We start from the raw sequence: 23,895 nt of genomic DNA, 5'->3' as shown, positions 1-23,895 counted from the left end.
AAGAGGGGATAAAGTGTGTGTGTGTGTGTTTAGATGTGTGGAAAAGAGCATGCATATTGGGGGGAGGGGGAGAAGGCTATAACATGTTCACCTCAGAGGAGGGGGCGAAAATTTGCCCTTCCCCACTAATCTGAACTCCTTACCCCCCTCCCTCCCCCCCCCCCCCCCCCCCCCCCCCCAGGAAGCAGGCAAACTAGCAACTGGATATATTGCTTTCTTTCCAGACGATATTTGCTGTCTGTTAATCAGACTGGTGAGATACTACTTCAAGGGACCTGGGTACAGGATTGGGATTGCATTAGCCTTGGTGAAAGACTTCTGGGATAAACTGCAGCATGTAAATCATCAGGAGTGGGAATGCAACTTCTTGTAGGATTAAAATATACTCACTATCCATAGGTGCTTGATCCATCTACTAAAAAAATTATTTTTATTCTCTATGTGGGAACCCACCTTCCGGCGTTTGACGTCGAAGAAATTGTAAGGTAGTTGTACTTAACCATAGGTGTCAGCTCTGCGGTTGCTCTAGCGTACCCAGTATTGAAGAAAATCCTTCACGGGCCGGTGTAGGGGCAATTTATATCGAGTTTATGACCCCCCCCCCCCCCCCTCCCAAGCATCTTTTTAAAAAGTTGGCTCCTATGTGACTGAACATGTTTCCACGGCAATAATATGGGAAACCCCCTTTGGTTCACTAGGACATAAGGCTAAACGCATGAATGAGAGGGTTACGGGTGGTGGGTGAGTGTGGGGTAGCGGCTCAGGTCTCCCATTGGCCAGATGGCCGGCATGAGGGGGCGGGTCCACACCCCGAGAGCAGGGGCTGGGGGTGGCCAGGCCACAGGGAGTTGCTGGAGAGGGAGAGGAAAGAGGGGGCTCAGGCGGGTCCGGGTTGGAGTAGGCAGAGTCTGCCGAGAGCAGCGGCCGCTGTTGAAGTGCCAGGGAGACCCCTCGCCGGCAGCCATGCGGGGCTGTTGCTGCCTGACGGGGCTGCTCTGGCACCTGTCCGTGCTCCTCCTCTGCACGGCCCGGGAGGTTCGGTTCCACCCCAAACAAGGTAAAAATAATAAGAGAATCAGACAAGTTCCCTGTTGCCTAAAACAGGGCGAGATGGTGCATGACCTAAACGGGGGTAGAGAAGAGCAGGGCGTTGGATCGGATCGCGATGGGTGTCAGTCGCGATTTGTACCTCTGATGTCAGTCTGCGGAGGATGAGGTGAGGGTTCGAGTTGCACGGAGTCGCAGGGGGGGGGGGGTGGCTTGAGGGACAGTCCACGTGTGGTGTGTCGCGGGCTTCGTGCAAGGTGCTACCCCTGCCGAATCACCCCGATCACTCACTACCCCCCACCCTTAGCAAGTTAGAGACCAAATAACCCTCCTTAAGCCATTTCTCGTCAGCCCGGGACATTAAACCCTTACCAATCTTGCTTCTCTTCCAGAAGCCCTGCTGCGCCGCCTCTCTTCCTACGAGATCGTGTTCCCGGCCAGGGTGAATGAATGGGGTGAAACTTTCCCCGCCAGCCAGCACTACCGTCGGAGGAAGCGGAGTCCGGAGGGACCGCCTCAGCCCCGCCGCGCCCATTACCACCTCAGCGCCTACGGGCAGCGCTTCCAGCTCAGCCTGAACGCCGATGCCCGCTTCATCGCCCCCTCCTACACTATCCTGCACCTGGGAGCGGCCGGGGGCACCGGGGATCGGCAGAGCCCAGAGCTGCAGCACTGTTTCTACAGCGGACACGTCAATGCCCAGCCAGCGCACACGGCCGTCCTCAGCCTCTGTGGTGGGCTGGTAAGTTCTCTCCCTCTGGGACATAGGAGTGTTTTCAGTGATGGGTGGCTGCTGATTTACATGGACATGTATTGGGGAGATGTGCGCAGGGGCGTAGCTAGGTGCGGCCACAGGGGCTTGGGCCCCCACAGATTTAGTCCTGGCCCCCCTCTACTTTCGACCCCCCCCCCCCCGCCGACCCTCACCTGCCACTTTCGACCCCCCGCCGCCTGCGCCGCAAGGTACCTTTGCTGGCGGGGGTCCCCAACCTCTCAAACCTTAGACTTCTTCAGCGCCGGTCTCCGGCACGTTCGCTGATCTGTGCTGAAGAAGACTGAAGAAGGTTAAGGCTGGTAGGGGGGTTGGGGACCCCCGCCAGTAAAGGTACCTTGCGGTGGCATGGGGGGGGGGCGAAAGTGGCGGGTTGGGGTCGGCAGTGGGGGTGGCGACTGGGGGAGGTGGACTAAAATGTGCCCCCCACCTTGGGCTCGACCCCCCTCCCGCCCAGGTCTGGCAACACCCTTGTGCTCAAGCACCCACTGTATCCACAGAGCTGGTATCTATGCCCCTTTAAGCTAGTACAGGTTTTTACAGTGCCAAGATTTTGTACATCCAAAACTTGATGTAGTAAAGGGGTTCCTCCTCTCCCATTTGGTGTTTATAGGAAACATGCTGGGTGTACATTTGTTGCTGCAGGGCTGAGGAAGAACTTGGGCTTTGAAATGTACAGTTGAGGTTCTGAATGCATTTCCTGACTTGGGAAAGCAGTAAGGTGCAGTTGGAGTTCTGCTGTGCCCTGGGGCTGGGCAGATTTTTCCAGCTGATAAGAGTGGGATGTGGGAAAGAGGCATAAAAGCAGAGGAATTTCTTTGCAGGAAAGTTTTTAGGAACTAATGAAGTAGCAGTAAAAGCCCACAAACAAACTGGGTGAGATTTTTTTTTATTGGACCGATTTAGGGATCGGGTGCTAAGCCTTTTACCCATAGACACAAAGGAGGTAATTTTATAATAAAATTGTGTGATTGAATAGGCTTTGGGCATTCCCAGGGATGTAGTTTTGGCAGTGCAGGGAAGGATTTGTAATGCACATGCCTGTATTATAAAATATGCAAACAGACAGGATAGAGTACACATATTCCTTTGCCCCTTCTTTGGGGCAGGTGTTAAATGGCTGCCTCTTGAAGAGTGAAAGATTTATCATAAAATGAAGCTGCATAATTATTTATTTATTTATTTTAGTCATTGGGATTTATTAACTATCTTTATGAAGAGATTCACCGAAAACTTACAGTTTTTAACAGGATAACAGTAGTAAAATGACCAAATATAAGCATAAACAGAATTGAACAGGAAATTTGGAGATGGCAATTGAAACCTATCAACAGGACTAACATGGTAACGTATCAGAAATATAAACATTTAACAGCACTGTAGAACAATCATGAAACAAATATGATAAATATCAATACAATACAAATGATACCATAATAGCATGGAAAAACATTCAAGTAACATAGATAAGATACTCATGATGTCAGCACAATCCCAATGAAACATCTGATAGGCACACATTAGAAGATTCAAATAACATAGATATGATGTTAACATTTGCACAGTACAATAAAACATCTTAATATGTAACTAAGCATGAAAGTGCAGTTGAGATATACAGACAGGACCAGATGAGTAGTAGATGGATGGCTAAACTAAATGGAAATTATCTGGCCGATATTCAAAGCAATTTAGCTGCCTACTGACTGGTTACGTTGATTGTTTGGGTCTAGCGGCCATTAATTTTCAGTGGCACTTAACTGACTTAAGTACCGCCGAAATTCATGATTAGTGCCAAACTCAGAGCTGGTTATGTTGGGGGCATTCCGTGGACGCAGTCAGCACTTGGCCGCTTACCCCCGGATTCTATATAGTGCACCTAAAGATTGGCACCAGTGGATTCTATACCTCTCTGATACTATGTAAGCCACACCGAGCCTGCAAAAAGGTGGGAAAATGTGGGATACAAATTACTACTACTACTACTTATCACTTCTGTAGCGCTACAAGGCATATGCAGCGCTGGGCATCATACACAAAAAGACAGTCCCTGCTCAAAGAGCTCACAATCTAAATAGGACAAACACATAGAACAGCTAAGAGGTAAGGGAATTAAAGAGAGGTGGGGATAAAAGGGTACAGGGCAAGTGAGTAGTGGTTAGGAGTTAAAAGCAGTGTTAAAGAGGTGGGCTTTTAGCCTGGATTTGAAAATGGCCAAAGAGGGGGCTAGACGTACAGACTCGGGAAGTCTATTCCAGGCGTGAGGTGCAGCGAGATAAAAGGAACGAAGTCTGGAATTAGCAGTAGAGGAGATTGGGACAGACAAGAGAGATTTATCCACAGAATGGAGTACTCGAGAGGGGACGTAGGGAGAGACAAGAGTGGAGAGGTATTGGGGAGTGGCAGAGTGAATGCACTTATAGGTCAGTAAGAGAAGTTTGAATTGAATGCAGAAACGGATAGGGAGCCAGTGAAGTGACTTGAGGAGAGGGCTATGTGAGCATAGCGACTCTGGCGGAAAATGAGTCGCGCAGCAGTGACAAAAAAATAAATTATCCTAGAAATCATACTTAGTTGGGTTTAAATGGTAAGTAAAATCTTACAATTTAGGGGGGTTAGTTATTAAGGTATGGAAAAATCCAGGCTGTTGCCGTACTTTAATTTTCCACAGGAATCTCTAACCTGTGGTATTTCATACTGCCGGGGAGCATCATCATCGACTTTATTCGATATACCACAAATGTAACAAATAAATAAATAACAACGCGCATAATTTAACAAGCTTCGGGGCCCTTTTATTAAGCCGCGGAAGTGTCTGTGCGCTACCAACGCATGCCAAAATGGAGTTACCGCCCGGCTACCGCGTGGCTCTTGCGGTAATTTAATTTTTGGTGCACGTCAGAGAAAATAATTTTTACGTTCAGATGCGCATATTGGACGTGTTCCAAGTGGCATTTGACACACACAGGTCATTACTGCCCGGTTACCACGTGAGACTTTACCACTAGGTCAATGGCTAGCGGTAAGGTCCCAGACCCAAAATGGACGCGCGACAATTTTCATTTTGACGCACGTGCATTTTTGACAAAAATGTTAAAAAAGGCATTTTTTACAGGTGCGCTGAAAAATGATTCTGCGTGCGCTCAAAACAGGCGTCTACACTACCGCAGGCCATTTTTCAACACACCTTAGTAAAAGGGCCCCTAAACAAGCTAATGAGTGCCGATAATAGCACTTAACAAGCAGTAATGAGCACTAATTGGAACTGATTAGAATTTAGGCACACAACTTGCTAAATATATTCTGTAACAATGTGTGCTGTAATTCTAATGCATGCAGGCAAAAAGGTACGTAGTTATGGGTGGGGAAATGGGCATTTTGTGGGCATTCTTAAATTTGCATGCCTAGTTATAGAATATGGCCCAGTGCGCCTAAATCTACGTGCTGGGATTTACACCACGTTTTCACTGCTGTAAATGGATGCGTGTAGATTTAAGCACTGAAATATGAACTAATTGTATTCTGTAATTGGCGCCTAAATCTAGGCACTGATTATAGAATACGTTTAGTCGGCACTGATTTCAGTACCGATTTTTTAGGTACCAGATATAGAATCTCCTCCTTAAGGGCAAAATTTAGCCCTTAATTGGCCAGGTTTAATTGGGACTGCATATAAGTCTGTCCTATTTTTATCTGCTACCCCATGGCCGCTTAAGTTCTGAATATGGACTTAAGCAGCTATTTGTTAACTGGCTCAAAAATAACTGAATATTCAAAGGCCAGACAGGGCCTGACTTTGAACATCCAGGAATAACTCCAGTGGTACGGAAACTGTCCTTATTTCACTACTTACTACAGCTCAAAAGATGTTAAGTTTAGGACAGACTTCTCTTATAATGCAGTTTGATTTAAGTAGTGCTTTTGATTTGATGAATCGCAGTCTTTTGCTACATCTGTTGGACTTTTTTGGTATCTCGGGTCAGAGGTTTTCTAGATAGATCATGTATAATGAAAATGCATGGGGAAATGGCGGAGTCCTTGAGGAGCTACTTGTCGGGTCCCCTATGCTGTTTAATATCTTGATGCAACCATTAGCAAAAAGTCTAGAGAACTCAAAGATCCAATCCTGTATATACGCAGATGACATTATTATGGTATTGCCTTTCACTATCGGCAACATAGAACATGAATCTACTCTTTGTGGTTGTTTAGATTTAGTCGATTCATGGGTTTCTGCATATAAACCGTAGCTTAATAAAGAGAAAACAAAGTTTATATGGGTAGGTCCACTGTTACCTCTGAGCAGGGGCGTAGCCAGACCTCGCATTGGGAGGGGGCCAGAGCCTGAGGTGGGGGTGCACATTTTAGTTTGCCGCCCTGCCGCCGTCCACCCCCCCAACTGCCTCAGCCCACCACCACCTCACTGCTCCCCCCACCACCTCGCTGCTCCCCCCACCACCTCACCACTCCCCTGCTGGCCTGCCGCACCCCACAGTAGCAAATACGCCAGCTGAATCCTTCTCCAGCACCAATTTCCCTACCCTGCTCTCTCTTCCTCACGTCCTGCACGCTCCTTTAAGTGAAACTGCTCAGTTTTACTTAAAGGAGTGTGCAGGACGTGAAGAGGAAGAGAAAGCAGGGTAGGCAACGCAGCGGCACTGGAGACCTGCGCTGAACAAGGCTTCAGCTGGCGGGGGTTGGGAACCCTGCCAGCAAAACCAGAGGCCTGGACGAAATTTGGGGGGAGTCCAGGCCCCCGTGGCCCCACTTAACTACACCACTGTCTCTGAGTGATATGATGTTAATAATTTTCAGATAAAACTGAATATCTCTTCCAGAATTCTGGAAATTGAAGTGGATAGTCAATTATCTTTAGGAACTCAGGTTCATAAGGTGGTTAAGAGATTCTTTTCTGTCATTAAAGAAATTAAGAATTATTCGGAAATTTTTTTGATTTGTCTGTTTTTAGATTGTTGGTTCAGGTTTTGATACTTTCAAAACTGGTCTATTGAAACTCCGTTTATATTAGTTGCATAAAGTTGCTGAAGTCTAAATTACAAGTACAAAATGCAGCAGCAAGAGTTATTTTTGCAGCAGACAGATGTGATCATATTACCCCTTTGTTATTCCATTTGTATCGGTTACTATTGGAGGCAAGATTTCAATTTAAGGTATCAACTTTGACCTATGAAGCTTTGTATGTATTGACTCCTGCTTACTTAGGTGTTCGTCTTGTTTTTCTAAACGATTTTAATAACATTTCCCTCATTTTGCCATGTAAAGGCAAATAGGATTTTTCAATCTACTTTTTCCTATCAGGTTGCACAGTTTTGGAATTCTCTTCCTTCTTTTCTTTTAAGAATTTGTGGGTATCTTCAGTTTAGGAAAGCTCTTAAAACATTTCTTTTTAATAAATGTTATTAATTTGTGGTAATGGTGTATTTTTTGAAAATTATTGTATAATTTGGTTCATTTATTTATTTGTTACATTTGTACCTCACATTTTCCCACCTATTTGCAGGCTCAATGTTTAAACTATTGTAATTCCTGATGTTTGTTCAGCTTTTGTCTGTTGTTACCTGCAGTGAACGTTTGGTATTTTGCGGGTTATAAGACTGTAGTAGTAGTAGTAGTAATAATAATAATAATATGTTCAGTTGAACAAGATATGAGGAACTGGTCTAAGTTCATTACATGGAGAGAGATTTTGTAGTTGCCTCAGAAGCAATTTTTTAAAAGTTGTTTGAATTTGTGAGATCAAAGTAAATGAGGAGTCTAGCAGTATCCCTGAGTAGAACCCGATTGAAACCAGGATCTTCTGTGACTGAAACAGGCCGCATGGTTTCAGCCAAAACTAAAGAGGAAGTGAAACTGGCCCCGCCCCCACCCAACAAAAAAAGTGCCCCCTTTCTGATCCACCAACCAGCAGCAGCACCCTCACAAACTCACTCCACACCCCCTTGTGTCATTGGTGGGTATTGGGCACAGGAATGATTCCCATTCACTTGTGCACATAGCTGGCTCCTCCTTCACAATGGCTTCCAGGACTTCCAGCAGCAGTCTTACAAGACTGCTGCGAAAGTTCCCAGCAGCCATATTGAGATTGAACTGGCATAAGCTGGAGCAATTTCCAGTCGTTTCTGCTTCTGCTGCCAATCTCAATATGGCTGCTGGGACCTCCTGTGGCAGTCTTGTGATACTACAGATGGAAGTACCAAAAGCCTTTTTGAAGGAGGAGAAAAGGCCACCAGGGGTTCTTAAGGTAGGCCTGACAGCAAGGGGGGGGGGGGGGGCAGAGAATGATTCGGGGGGGGGGGGGGTGCATTTTTGACTGAAACCCAAACCAGATTTGGGGCTGGTTTCAATGCTGAATCCAAATCAGAAACCAAAACTAAAATTTGGTTGGTCTCTGTTCCTGACCTGTGATTTTAGGATTTCATACTTCTGAAAAGGTATTTTCAAGTCACGTATCTGTCCTCTTGTGTTAGGAACCCACAGAATATCTGTTTTGCTTGGGTTTAGGCAGAGTTTGTTGTTTATTGCTATTTTGGCATGAGTTGCTATTAGACAGTCAGTCAGTTTTCTTAAAGCTGTGGGTAGATCTGGTTCAGTGAGTATGAGCAGTTGTACATATATTTAAAGGACTATTTATAAAAAGTTGGTCACTGAAATGAAGTTTCAAGCTCAAGATTTAAAGAAGTCGAAGTTGGAGTGTTGAAATCGCTATGGACTGTTGCAGGTCATTTTAGTAAAAACAATTTATAATTGGACTGATTATAACCATGAGGTGTTTTGACAAATAAAAGTTGATGTCATGTTACCTAAAATATGATGACCCTATTATAGATATATGTTCCGTATACCAGGAAATTTAGGGGTCCTTTTACTAAGGCATGCTGAAAAATGGCCTGCGCTTTTGTAGGCGCGTGTTTTGCACGTGCGCAGGTCCATTTTTCAGCATGCCTGCAAAAAAAGCCTTTTTTTTAGTTGAAAATGGACGTGTGGCAAAATAAAAATTGGCACGCATCCAATTTGAGCCTGAGATCTTACCACCACCCATTGACTTGTCAGTAAGGTCTCACGTGTTAATTGTGCAGTAATCATCAGCGCACGTACACTGCCAATTACCGCGCGGTTAGCGCCGTTCACCAGAAAAGAAAAAATATTTTCTGGCGCGTGTATCGGATGCGTGTAAAAATTTTAATTATCGCCCGGACCACGCAGTAGATGGGCAGTAGTTCTAATTTGACGTGCTTTGTATCTGAGTGGGCGTCTTGTGATTTAACAACTTTGAATAACTTTGTGTCATCAACAAATTTAAGTTATTCAAAGTTGTTAAATCACAAGAAGATTGTGAAGAATTGCAAGAAGACCTTACGAGACTGGGAGAGCAAGTGAAAAGTGATGCATGTGGGAAAGAGGAACCCAACTATAGCTACCTGATGTAAGGTGCTACGTTGGGAGTCATCGCCCAGGAAATGGCAGGGAAATATCAGATCTAATGTCTCATCTCAGGAAAGGCCCCACTTATAGATGTCCTACAGTCATGAGCTGGGAGAAGGGACTGGAAAGGGAGACTGCAGTCATGTGTGCTTCCCCCCTCCCCCCCCCATGGTGGAACCTGGTAACTTCCATATACCTCACACCTGTGTCATGCTGGAATGGCCAACCTATGTTCAGCTCCTATTGCTGGCTCTGGCAGGCCATAAGACATTCCCTTTCACCTCTTTTCTACCTATTGGAGGCATGGCATAATGGTTTGGGGTATTGCCTGGGATCTAGGTGGTGGCAGGTTCTAGTCTCACTGAGGCTTCTTGTGATGCAGGCCACATTAGATCCCTCTCCATTGGGCAACCCTCTAGTTGAGTAAGGAGGAACTGCACTGATTGTGGACACTGAGACCCTTTTGGACTCTTACCCCCTCTTCCTCTCATTCTAGTCTCCCTTTCCCATGGATTGGCTAGTAGTGTTTAAACCACAGCAGTTGGCAGCCTTGCATATCAGGTCAGCAGCACACATATTTTGGAGAATAGAGGCACAGACCTTTGTATGCTTACATCAGAAAACACTGTATTTGTAACAAAAATAAAACTTTAAACTGATTACAACTGTTTTTGTCCTTTGCCTTTGTTGTGGCTGCAGCCGCTGTTATAGCTGCTTCTCATGGAACATCCTGAGCTTCCTCAGTATTTGCCACTGAATGTGGTGTAGGGCTTGCAGCTCCTGCTGCATGTCTCTGCTCTTGCCTATGACTTGCAGCAGGAACTGGGCAAGGGTGGCTGTTGAGGGGAGGGGCTCAGTGACAGGCGTGGCAGCCATTTCAGGGGGGCTCAGTTGCTGTGACCTCCTGCCTAGCTGCATGGGAGGGCTCTTCATCCATCCCTTCTTCCCCCTCCAGTGGGTCTGTGTCCTCCTCTTCCTCCTCTACTTCTATCTGCTGCTGGTTGTGTCCCTGTTGTGAGGTGAGGGGCATATATCATTGCCCAGGATCCAACAGCACTTCCTCCCAGTCCCTCTCAGCAGCAGGCTAGTCTAGGGCAGGCTGGATGCCAGCTAGAGGGTGACCTGTGTGCTTAAAAGATTTGCAGTTTAGGTCAACACATCCTATATGCCTTGCATAGTGATGCAGCTGGTTTTCAGTAGGCAGGGACAGAGACAGCTGGGGGCTGTTGGTTGTTACCTGGGGACATCTATGATCTGTGGCAAATGAGATGACATAGCAGTGAACCCCGGAGCCAATGCTATGATAGCTGTTTGTCCCCTGAGAGGATTTTCTCCCTATGGGCACCAGGATGGGTCCTGGCCCTGCTGGAGGGCCATGGATGACCAGACACTGGCTGGGAGATAGTGTGCCACTGTACTTTTGCATGGATGGGGCCATTGTTATAGCTCTTGTCAAGGATGTGGTTGTGTGTGTATCCCCATGCCAGTGTGGCCTACAGCTGGCTGGGGGACGGCAGGAGATCCTGTTTGATCCTCCCATCCTTCTGGGCACCTCTGCTGGGACCCCCATTTGAAAGGCAGTTTACATACTGCAAGGTGGGAAACCTAGGTTTGGGGGCATGTATCTATGGTATAATCATGCTTGGTGGCTTGGGGTCCTCACTGATGCCAGTGACTCGTGGGCATGCTCTTGTGTTGCATGTGTGTTGCTGAAGCCCTGCCAGCCTAAGAGATCCATTGACCGAGCCACCCCCTCCTCCTTATGCTGCCTCAGGCGCAAGACGTGGCCGGCATGCTTCTAGAAGCTGATGCTGGCACTCCCTTTGCATGTTCAGTTTGTGTGTGAACTGAGCATGCATGGGGAGTACTGGCAATGGTGGTTAGAAGCATGTCACCGACTTCCTTGCTCCTTGAGGCTACATGAGGAAAGGTGGGGAGTTCGGGCAGCAGATCTCTTCAGCTGGTGGGGCTTCAGCATCCTCATCAGCCACTCAATAGATGCCACGGAGGGGCGTGAGCCCAAAGTGTTTGTGAATGTGTGCGGGGTGGGCTAGGCCACTGAATCCTGCATGTATACTGCAACCTGCCCATGCTTCATCCAAATTCCCCCCCCCTAAGAACAGGTGTGTGTATATTGCATACAATCTTTGTGGCGTACACACTTCTATGCAAGCATAGAGCTATTTATTATTATTATTATTTATTATTACATTTGTACCCCGCGCTTTCCGACACAATGCAGGCTCAATGCGGCTTACATAGTAATTTGAGATACAAAGTTAAGAATAGAATTTTCAATAAGACAGTAGTAAAACAATGTAAAGTCGGGCTTAGTAGTGTATGATAAGTTGAGCTAGATAATATATGACTAGGATAAAAGAGGGTAGACAGGATAGGATAGTGTAATTTGGGAGAAAGGGTAAGGAGGGATAAAATTAAGGAGAGATGGAAAGAGAAGGATGGGAGGTTGGTATTTAAGTCAGAACAGAATTGGGGGGTGGTGGTTGGCGATATTAGGTTGGGGCATTAGGATAGGCTTGCTTAAAGAGATGAGCTTTCAGCATTTTTCTAAAGGGCAAGAAGTCATTTATTAATCGGATTAGTCTGGGTAGAGCGTTCCAAAGCTGGCTGCCCAAAAAGGAGAAACTGGATGCGTAGTAGGTCTTGTAGTTAATTCCTCTACAATTGGGAAGGTGTAGGTTAAGATAAGTTCGTGAAGAAATAGATCTGTTTCTAGCAGGGAGGTCGATCAATTCATTCATGTAGCCAGGGGATTCGCCGTGGATGATCTTGTGGGTCATTGTGTTGATCTTTTTTTTTTTTTTTTTTTTTTTTTAATTAAACATTTTTAATTATTACATCAAGCAAAAATCTTGAATACAGAAAAGATGATTATAATAGTTTCTACAATTACAAGAAATAAAAGGAAATGAAAAAAAAAAAGAGAACATAGGCAAATTCTTTAAAACTAAATTTTCATCTTTAGTCCACAATGCATGGGGAGCCCATACTAAACTTAAGGAAAACTTTAATAAAATCAGAAATCCAATTCCTAATTAAGAATTAAACGGTTGATGATAGCAGTCGGGTATTTTTAATCTTTCATGGAGTTGAAGTTGTTACAGTTATTGGAGCTGGAGGCAAGGAATCTCTCAGCCTAGCCTCTATGAAGATGTTCAATTGTTTTGCCTCAAAGAATACATATTTTACTGAATTAAATTTTATTACGCACTTGCACGGGAAATTCAGCCAAAAAAGTGCTCCAAGTTGTAATACCTTCGGCCTTAATTTAAGAAATTCTTGCCTTTTTCTTTGGGTCGCCCTTGAGATATCAGGATACATTCTAATTCGAGTACCTAAGAAGTCTTGATTTTTATTTAGGAAATATTGTTTGAGTATCCAATCTCTATCCGGCTGTAATATGAAAAATACTTTAAGAGTTGCAGTTGTTACACCAACATTCTCGCCTTCAATTATTTGTGTCAGGTCCATTCAAATCTAAAGACTGGTAAAGGAACCTCCTTATCCTCCTGTGTTAGTGCTTTTTTTCGATAAGGTTCTATATAATAAATCTTAGTTATCGGTGGATGAGATTTTTCCGGGATCTTTAAGTTCTCAGTTAAATATTGTTTGAAGGTTATCAATGGTGAGATAGCAAGCTGCTTGGGAAAATTTGTTAGTCTCAACATATTTGATCGTTGGTAATTTTCTAGAATCTCAATCCTGTTTTGCAGGTAAATATTTTCTTTAATCAGATTCATCTGAATTTGTTGAGAGTTTTGTGTAGCTGCAAGGTTGTTTTCCATATCCTTACCCAAAGAAATTAATTTAGTCTCTAATTCAGATATCTTTTCAATATCTGAATTACACTTCTGGGTAAATTGTGTTAATTTCTGAGTAAAAGAGGCTTCCAGACCCACAAGTGCCTCCCAAATATTTTCTAAAGTAATTGTTTGAGGCTTAGGGGGCAAAAAAGACTTACTTGGAGTTCCCAAGTCAGGAAAAGAGGAAAGTTCTGAGTATCCTCCTATTTTTCCGCGTTCTTCCCCAATATCTTCAACTCCTCCGCTCGCTCCCATCGATGCGGGGCTTGTCTGCGTCTCTAACATCACTCCGGCGCCCGTGTCAAGAGACCCCGTCGAGACTTGCTCAGGCGGTTTACTCTGAGCCGTAGTTGACGCTGCCGCCGGCATCGGAGGAGGAATTCTCGCTTCGGGACTAAGAGTTGTCTCCGCCTCAAGCCGGGAGAGCGGGAGACCTCCCTCCGCTCCACCTGGCAGCGAGGATAGTCCCGAACTCATACCCGGTAAGAGAAAGCGATCAATTGTTGCAGTCCTCGGCAAAACAGGAGTCACGGGTCCAATTCGCTGTTTACCTCTTAGTTTAGGCATAGTTTAAACAGGTAAAAAGTAAATAGCTGAGCTACAACAACCGGAACTGCTTCCTATGCATCTCAGTCAGCCGCCATCTTGCTCCCCCCCCCCCCCCCCCCCCCATTGTGTTGATCTTAAAATTGATTCTTTCTTTGATGGGGAGCCAGCGAAGCTTTGCTCGAAGAGGTGATTTATTTTATAAAAGCCCTTTCCTACATAATAAAAAGCTTTATAAAATTACCACTTTAGTACATTGTTTTTATTTTGTGCTCAATAACAGGTTTAAAACACATAAAGTTGTGTTTACATATGTTTTTAGTGCTGAAATGAGGCTCCGAAATGGGAGACAACCCTTTCTAGATTAAGCCTTATAATTTAATGGCATGGACAATATGCATAGATATAAATATTATGTAGATGATGGGAAGTACATAAAATATATCACACAAAAGGATTAGGAAATGTGATTCTGATGCAATAGATACTAAATAAATCTGATGAACCATTGGAACTAGACACCACACCAGTGCAAGTGTTTTGAAAATGATGTAGTGATGTGCATTCTTATAGTATGGGCCGATGCTATTTTTGGAGGAGGTTTTTTTTCATCTGTTTGACTGAGCGATTGCTAAGTTCCTTGGACTTCCTGCCCATGAAACTGAAATAGTCTATTCAAGGCTTGGCCTCAGACTAAAATCTTATTTGTTCAAATCTGGCTGTACTGCTGAGTGTTCCATTCACCTCGGTGTTACAGTGCAAGGATGGCGATCAGATGTTCCCTAGCTAGGGTGCAGCAATTAGAGGGTAATGCTTTACCAGCATGCCTATATTTAGGCACCCAAGAATGAGCCTATTTAGAATCTATTCTGTAAAGAAAGTAGGAGCTTACTTATTTTCATAGAATACTAACGTAACCAGTCACGTATGCACATATGTTTTTAGGCATGAGCACTATTGCCAGTTATAGAGCTGACGTGAAAGTACACACATGCATCACATTATTCTCTCATTTACGTGCGTAATTGTGCACGGTGCCCACAATGTAACCAAACTCTACCTGTGCAAATTTCCCCAGCATTGAAGATTGGTATGCTCTTAAGGGTCCTTTTACTAAAGTGCACTAAGTAATTTAGTGAGCGCTAATCAATAGCGCGTGCTAAGGACCAGATTCTGTATACGGCGCCTAGAAAGTCAGTGTGGAAAACATTTCTATTCTATAAGGGGTGCTTATATTTAGGCGCGGTATATAGAATACGCTTAGTTGATATCTTAGCGCCTAAAACTACATGCCTCCATTTACACCAACAAAAATGTAGCGTAAATCCCAGTGCGTAGATTTAAGCGCATTGGCCCACATTCTATAACTATGCGCATAAAGTTTGGAACGCCCATGAAACTCATTTCCCCGCCTACAACCATGCCCCTTTTTTAGTACATATAAGTACATAAGTTTTGCCATACTGGGAAAGACCAAAGGTCCATCGAGGCCAGCATCCTGTTTCCAACAGTGGCCAATCCAGGTCACAAATACCCAGCAAGATCCCAAAAATGTACAAAACATTTTATACTGCTTATCCCAGAAATAGTGGATTTTCCCCAAGTCCATTTAATAATGGTCTATGGACTTTTCCTTTAGGAAGCCGTCCAAACCTTTTTAAAACTCTGCTAAGCTAACTGCCTTTACCACATTCTCTGGCAACGAATTCCAGAGTTTAATTACACGTTGAGTGAAGAAAAATTTTCTCCGATTCGTTTTAAATTTACTACATTGTAGGTTCATCGCATGCCCCCTAGTCCTAGTATTTTTGGAAAGCGTGAATAGACGCTTCACATCTACTCGTTCAACTCCACTCATTATTTTATAGACCTCTATCATATCTCCCCTCAGCCGCCTTTTCTCCAGGCTGAAGAGCCCTAGCCGCTTTAGCCTTTCCTCATAGGAAAGTCGTCCCATCCCCTTTATCATTTTCGTCGCCCTTCTCTGCACCTTTTCTAATTCCACTATCCAGCTTATTTTCGCAAGTGATAGCCGGCCATCTTCCGACACAAATCGGGAGATGGCCGGCCATCTCCTAAAACCGGCTAAATCGGTATAATCGAAAGCCGATTTTTGGACACACTCGCCGGTATTCCGTCGCGGAGGCGGCTACACTACAAGGGGGCGTGTCGGCAGGGTAGTGAAGGTGGGATGTGGGCGTGCTGACGAGATGGCCAGCTTCAGCTGATAATGGAAAAAAGAAAAACGACGATGACAAGCATTTGGCCGGTTTTACTTGGTCTATTTATTTTCACGACCAAGTCTCAAAAAGATGCCCAAACTGACCAGATGACCACCGGAAGGAATCAGGGATGACCTCCCCATACTCCTCCAGTGGTCACCAACCCCCTCCCACCCCAAAAAAAACTTTAAAACATTTCCTTCCTAGGAGGGGAAGCCAGTCGGCCAGCTCGTAAAAAAAAAAAAGGATCTTGCTGATCAGTTATGTTATGACTTACTTGTTCTGGAGTGCTGTATTTTGTGATACTGTTTTGAGAAATGTTCAAGAAAGACTTCATACAAATTAAAAAAGTCCCTGCCGTTCATTTTCCGTTGATGGCTGTCAGTGCACTTCTCTTAATGGCCGGCTTTCTCCCCAAACAGGGAAATCAAAACAGCTTTTGCTCACAGTTTTTTTTTAGTAGTAACAGTGGGATTTGAACCAGCCACCTCCTTATTATAAGGAGCCATGATGTAACCACTTGGCCACAGCTCCACTTACTTGGCTGTCCCTCCCTTTTGATTATACCCCTTCAGGTCTCTCTCAGCCAATCACAGTGCGTTAAGCTGTCTGTGAGTGGCGGAGAGAGACCTGGAGGGGTATAATCAAAAGGGAGGGATACCCAAGTAAGTGGAGCTGTGGCCAAGTGGTTATATCACTGGTCTTGTAAGGCAGAGGTGGCTGGTTTGAATCCCACTGTTACTACAAAAAAAGCAGTGTGCAAAAACTTTTGATTTCCCTGTTCAGGGAGAAAGATGGCCATTAAGAGAAGTGCACTTTCGGGACGGCCATCAAGGGAAAATGCACGGCAGGGACTTTTTTCATTTGTATGAAGTCTTTCTTGAACATTTCTCAAAACAGTATCACAAAATACAGCACTCCTGAACAAGTAAGTCATAACATAACTGATCAGCAAGATCTAAACATCCAGAAGTACCAGTGCACTACGAATGCTGGCCCCTCTGGCCGGGTTTGAGATGGCCAGTTCCAGTTTCCATTATCGCTGAAAAACAAAGTCGGCCATCTCAAACCCGGCGATCTGTGGCATTTGGCCGGCCCCAACCGTATTATCGAAACAAAAGTTGGCCAGCCATCTTTTTCGATAATACGGTTCTGGCCAGCTGTTGCGGCGCCGCCAAAATAGATCGCCGGCGATCGATTTCACTGGCGCCGTTTGATTATGCCCCTCTATATCTTTTTTTGAGATGCGGCGACCAGAATTGAACACAATATTCGAGGTGCGGTCGCACCATGGAGCGATACAAAGGCATTATAACATCCTCATTTTTGTTTTCCATTCCTTCCTCATAATACCTAACATTCTATTTGCTTTCTTAGCCGCAGCAGCACACTGAGCAGAAGGTTTCAATGTATCATCAACGACGACACCTAGATCCCTTTTCTTGGTCCGTGACTCCTGTGTGCATTAGAATTTAGGTGGAGTGCATTACAGAATACGCTTAGCAAGTTGTGCGCGCAAATTCTAATTATTACCAGTTAGTGCCCATTATTGCTTGTTAAGTACCGTTAACAATGCTGATTGGCTTGTTAAGCCAATTATGTTATGTATGTTGTTACGAATATGCTTGGATTTTGATTCGGAATGCTAGGCTCACTATATAGAGTCTAGGGGTATTTAAAAAAATTTTTTTTTATTTGTTACATTTGTATCCCACATTTTCCCACCTATTTGTATGCTTAATGTGGCTTACATAGTGCCGGAGAGGTGTTTGCAGACTCCAGAGTAAACAAATACAAGGTGATGTTGTGGTAGGATAAGGTTCATGTGGTAATGTCAGGCCTATACCACGATCTGTGAGCCCCTGTGCCAAACAACGTCTGGCAGCCAGACAGTTCTGATCTTACCTGGAGAATCAGGACTGGAACTTCCTAAGGAGGGCAGGACTGTACACAGGATGGACAGCAGACGGATGGCAAAAGGCAAGGTCCAGGTCCAAACAAAGGTTCAAGGCAGGCGGCAGACAAAAGTAAAGTCCAGGTCCAAACAGAGGTTCAAGGCAGGCGGCAGGCAAAGGCAAAGTCCAGGTCCAAACAGGGGTACAAGGCAGGCGGCAGGCAAAAGCAAAGTCCAGGTCCAAACAGAGGTTCAAGACAGGCGGCAGGCAAAAGCAAAGTCCAGGTCCAAACAGGGGTACAAGGCAGGCGGCAGGCAAAAGCAAAGTCCAGGTCCAAACAGAGGTTCAAGACAGGCGGCAGGCAAAAGCAAAGTCCAGGTCCAATCAGAGGTTCAAGGCAGGCGGCAGGCAAAAGCAAAGTCCAGGTCCAATCAGAGGTTCAAGGCAGAAAAGCAATCCAAACACACAGAACTCAGGAATCCACACAAGCAGAAGCCGAAGCAAAGTGTTCTGCCAGCGTCTGAACTTAAATAGCCCCCTCCATCAGGAAGACAACCATCAGCTGTCCGGGGGGTGGAGCCTACAACCAGCCCCAGGGCTCTGGATAGGCTGGTCACAGAGAGAGGGCGGAGTCCAGCCGCGACCAGCCAATCCGGACCCAGAAGGGGCGTTCCCCATGCTCCCGGGTCCAGTGCCCGGAAGAGACTCTCCAGTTTGTGAGCGCCGGCGCTGCCAAAATGGCCGGCGCTCTCCAGCCGCCACAGCACTATAGCGGCGAACCGGCACCGTCCAGGAGGCAGGCAAGATTGCCTGAACACGCCGCCCGTAGCCAGCGATACCCCGCTCTCTCCTGCTCGCGGAGCGAGGCATCACTGCGGGCAGGGCGGCACAGGTAAGGGACGTGACAGGTAAGAAGTCCATTTTATTCCTATGGGCTTCTTAGCATTTAGTTCGCACTAATCGTAAACATGCACTAAATCAGTTAGTAAAAGGACTTCTTAATGAATAGCGCATAACCGGAATATTGTCATATACATGTACAGGTGTTTAAACATATGTGTAAATGACTAGAATGCTGGCATTTACATTTATTTATTTATTTACGTCAATTTATACCGTATCTTATTGCTACTGCAAGACAGAACGGTTTACAATTTATAAAAAAGAAGCAATACAATATGTACAGGTTGGACAAACATTAGAATTCCAGTCATTACAGGAAAGCACAGCAAACCCACAAACTAGCTACATAAGATGAAAAACAGTATAACTCATGATTTAGTATACAGGAGAGCACCGCAAATACAAGATTAAATACATAATATAATCTACACAGACAAACAATACAGTTTTGATTTAATATATATTACAGATGCCCATTTATAACCTTTCTTCCATTATTCTAAATTCTGTTCTACATAATTGATAAAGTAGAAGGTTTTCAAAAGTTTCCGAAAATGAAACATATGTTCTTGCTGCCTAAATTTTGGCGGCTCCTTTTCAGAGTTACCTCTATCCTGTCATTTCAATTCATTAAGTATGTCTGCATGTCTCCTTGACAAAATTGTGCAGTTTTATTTATTGTACAGTGTATTTTGGCCTTAGGTTTGGTCCAGTGCTGATCACAGAATTTGACATTCCCATGAAAAAAAAATGATTTGCCAAAAACTATAGAAATGAAAGTTTTGAGAAAAGTAGAGACGAGGGCTCACCCTTTATTCATACACTCTTCCATGAAGTGTCATTCTGATCTTAGGCCTTACTGCTGGGGTGTGGGACATAAAGCAGGTGGGTAAGCCAGATAACTTGTTTGCTGAGCCAAGAGGTCTGGTCTGGCTTTAAGACCAAACATGCTCCAAGTCAAATTACATTACATAGACAAATTCATTTGAGGGCTGGTTGCATGGCCTGTCTCCTTGCAGCATGTGCTGCAGTACAAAGAGTTCATATTTCAATCTCCTCTCTAGGGCTGAGCACAGCTAGGGTACGGTGTGGAGATGAGGCACTTACGCTCCGGAGAGGGAGGAAAGGAGGGTGCTGCTACTCCGATGACCTCTGATTTGCAGAAGAGTGGTTCTGAGGGATTTAGGTGTGAATGAGGTTTCCTGTCAGCTTTTGTCTTATCCAGGCATGTCTATGGAGGGGATCTAAAAGTGAGAGAAAATCAAAGTATGAAAAATAAAAATGTGATGATCAGAAATGAAAATTCACCCTTTTCTCATCACTCACTTGATAACTTTCTCTCCTTTCTCTTTCCATCCCATTTCCCCATATCGGTGCCTTATCTAGTTTCTTTTCTCTTCTCCTCAAGCCTTCCTGTTTTCTCATCTTATGTTTTATCTTATCTACCCTCCACTTCCAGCCTCTGTATTATTGCACCCCTTCTTCTTCCTTTCCTCTCTACTTCAATCTCATCGCTTCCTTCCCTCTTTGTGCAGGTACTTTTGTTTATATCCTTTCCGTTTTCCTCCCTCTGTGCATGTCTTCTTCCTCTTTCATCCTCTTCATTTCTATTGGTCTCCTTCCATACCTTCCCCTCCTTGCTATCATGAGGAAGGCAGTGCTACTATAACCTGCTGACTCTTGCACACCATTTATTTATTTATTTAGATTTTGCTCACATCTTTTTCAGTAGTAGCTCAAGTTGAGTTACATTCAGTTACTCTGGATATTTCTCTGTCCCACGAGGGCTCGCAATCTAAGTTTGTACCTGAGGCAATGGAGGGTTAAGTGACTTGCCCAAGATCACAAGGAGCAGCAGTGGGATTTAAACCAGCCACCTCTGGATTGCAAGACCAGTGCTCTAACCACTAAGCCACTTCTCCACTCCTTACCAAACCATGTAATCCAGACTTTAGGTATGGAATTGCTTTGTAAGGAAGAGTCAGCACATTTAAGGAGTGTCATAATGCTCATCTCGGTAGCAGCATCGGGGGGTGGTGGTGGAAACAGGGAGAAGGAATACCAGAGACTGGAGGAGCAGTGGAGGTGAACAGTGGCCAAGAAGAAGGAATTGATCTGTTTTACAGGAAAGGTAATGTAATTGAGAGGCATTAGTGGCGGACTGATGAATTTACATGGGTAATGAACAGTTTACCTGGATGAAATAACTTGCCTGAAAATGCCTCTGTGGGTGTGTGGTTCTAAGTAAAGCAGGACTGCATTGCCATAGATGTAATGGAGTGCCACATAAAACTAACACACACACACACACACACACACACACACATATATATATATATATATATATATATATATATAATGTATTTGAAAGAAGGAGAGGCCCTCAGAGAAATACCTCACCCATGCAACAGTCTAACTTTATATGGACCACTTCTTTGAGTGGATAATTTTTATCATTTAGTGGGCACTCTCCAACTCTGTGCCAAAATTAAACTTGTGCTCCAAAATAACCTTCATACAAAATGAGTCCAAATATTTAAATCAAAATGTACTTATGTGCTTTAAGTTGTTGCACCAAGATGGTGGCCAACATCTCCATATACTCCATATAAATCCATTTGATGCCAAAAAAGCTCCCCTACTTACACCCAACACCATGGATTTCGTCTTCAGCAACTTCCTCAGGGACTTGGGTGAGCATGCTGTGCCAGCTCATGCTGATTCCACTCACTCATGCACCTTCTTCCTGAAGGTGAAGAAACAATGTGACAAGGCAACGGCCGTGGCTAGAAGGATGCTAGGCTGCATAGAGAGGGGTATAACCAGCAGAAGAAAGGAGGTGTTGATGCCCCTCTACAAGTCGTTGGTGAGGCCCCACTTGGAGTATTGGGTTCAGTTTTGGAGGCCGTATCTGGCTAAAGATGTAGAAAGACTGGAAGCGGTGCAAAGAAAAGTTACGAAAAAGATATGGGATTTGTGTTGCAAACCGTACGAGGAGAGACTTGCCGACCTGAACATGTATACCTTGGAGGATAGGAGAAACAGGGGTGACATGATACAGATGTTCAAATATTTGAAAGGTATTAATCCACATATGAACCTTTTCCGGAGATGGGAAGGTGGTAGAACTAGAGGACATAAATTGAGGTTGCAGGGGGGCAGACTGAAGGCGGGATGGGGCTTGGTTAAGAGATGTCCGGCTTCGGCTGATAATGGAAAAAAGAAAGCCGGCCCTGACGAGCATTTGTCCGACTTTTCTTGGTCCCTTTTTGTTCACGACCAAGCCTCAAAAAGGTGCCCCAACTGACCAGATGACCACCAGAGGGAATGGGGGATGACCAGCCCTTACTCCCCCAGGGTCACCAACCCCCTCCCACCAAAACAAAAACCCAAAAAACATTTTTTGCCAGCCTCAAATGTCATACCCAGCTCCATTATCAAATTGTCAATTAGAAGTTTATTAGTATGACTTCCCCATTAGAGACTGTTTGTGTAGCAAATCCAGAGCACCATGACAGCAGTATGCAGGTCCCTGGAGCAGTTTTTAGTGGGTGCAGTGCACTTCAGGCAGGCGGACCCGGGCCCATCCCCCCCACCTGTTACACTTATGGTGGTAAATGGGAACCCTCCAAAACCCACCCGAAACCCACTGTACCCACATGTAGGTGCCCCCCTTCATCCCTAAGGGCTATGGTAGTGGTGTACAGTTGTGGGGAGTGGGTTTGGGGGGGGGGTTGGGGGGGCTTTGGGAGGCTCAGCACCCAAGGTAAGGGAGCTATCCACCTGGGATCAATTTGTGAAGTCCACTGCAGTGCCCCCGGTTGGTGTCCTGGCATGTGAGGGTGGCCAGTGCACTACAAATGCTGGCTCCTCCCATGACCAAGTTCTTTGGATTTGACTGGGTTTGAGATGGCCGCCATGAGTTTCCATTATCGAGGAAAACCAATGGCGGCCATCTCGAACGCTGGCGATCTCTAAGGCCGGCCCAAATGTTGAGATTTGGCCGGACCCGCCCATATTATCGAAACGAAGGATGGCTGGCCATCTTTTTCAATAATACGGTCAGAGACGCAACTTTACGGGGCCGTCCCCGGAGATGGCCGTCCTTAGAGATGGCCGGCCCCGTTCGATTATGGCCCTCCACGTTACTATATTTGGAGGTTGTGTCCTATGCAATGGGGCAAAATTACAACTCTCATCCTTTCCATGTTGATCTTACTTGTTCCTGGGAATCCTTACTTGATCTTGTTAAGTGTTTTGCTTCTATACTAGTCATCGGACATTGCTGCTGTAAGTTATATGGTATTTCAACTGGAAGGTTTGAGTGTGCCACTGAAGCACTACTAGCCGGGGGAGCCAACTTTTCAAAATGATTGAAAATCAACAAACTCCCTGGACATGATAGACATAAAGTAGACACAATATAGGGGTGTCAAAGCACTCAGTGCTTCTACGGAGCTAGCATATTCTGCTAATATTAGCAGAAGAAAGTTAAGGCTGTGAATTAGACTGGGATCTTATGTGCTTTCAGTTGACTTTTGAATTATGTTTGTTTCTTGCAGAAATGAAAGAGTAAGTTGTTTAGGATGATTCACAGCCTAGATAGCTTGCCCAATAGAATTCATTCTGTTGCATCAGTATCTGAAAGTCATTACCACTGAAGAATTGACTAAAGGCCTATATGAAATGAGAGGTTTATCTTAATGTAATAATGATGACTGGTATATTCTAAAGACCACAAAACTAACAGAAATGGACTAAGGGTTTTCATGTGGTTAAAAACTGGCAAAACTGGAGCTATTTACATCAAAAGATATTTCAGAAGAGATCTAAGTCCAGTGATGCAAGATTTGTTTGACAGCTGGTTTGGCCAGTAGATTAAAGTAAACCAAAGGATACATTATGGCCTAGACTGGTCAGATTGAGTGGTGAATTTATGACTGTAATATCCTTAAATCTGATTTATTAGCCAAGTAGGGACCAATTATTCAAAAGATCAAAGTGTCTAAGTAAGGGACTAAGCCACCATTTCAATTCAAGTAATTTCTCAAGGGATGTGTTAAACTGTGGTATGCAGTAGCACAGAGTTGTAAATTCTATGTTGTTGCATCTTATAAAGTTGTTAAATCACATGCAGATTGTGAAAATTGCAGGATGACTTTGTGAAACTGAAAACCTGGGCATTGAAATGGCACATAACATGTAAAGAGTAGTTATCAATGTGGGTTCCTGTTAAGACATGT

At 44.7% G+C, this 23,895-nt stretch overlaps 1 protein-coding gene across 1 annotated transcript in view; it reads left to right on the top strand.

The window, feature by feature from the left end:
- Positions 1 to 963: 963 nt before the first annotated feature.
- The window catches only part of ADAMTS20 (ADAM metallopeptidase with thrombospondin type 1 motif 20), a 294,657-nt gene continuing 271,725 nt past the window's right edge, over positions 964 to 23,895 (top strand). The window contains exons 1-2 of the mRNA XM_030215611.1: positions 964 to 1,057; positions 1,440 to 1,789. Coding sequence (XP_030071471.1) covers positions 964 to 1,057; positions 1,440 to 1,789 — 444 coding nt within the window. The remainder of the gene's footprint in view (positions 1,058 to 1,439; positions 1,790 to 23,895) is intronic.

Source organism: Microcaecilia unicolor, chromosome 10 (genome assembly GCF_901765095.1).
Source record: "Microcaecilia unicolor chromosome 10, aMicUni1.1, whole genome shotgun sequence".
Taxonomy (NCBI): Eukaryota; Metazoa; Chordata; class Amphibia; order Gymnophiona; family Siphonopidae; genus Microcaecilia; species Microcaecilia unicolor.
Note: the sequence above shows the minus strand (reverse complement) of the source record. Positions and strands in the feature narration are given on the sequence as shown.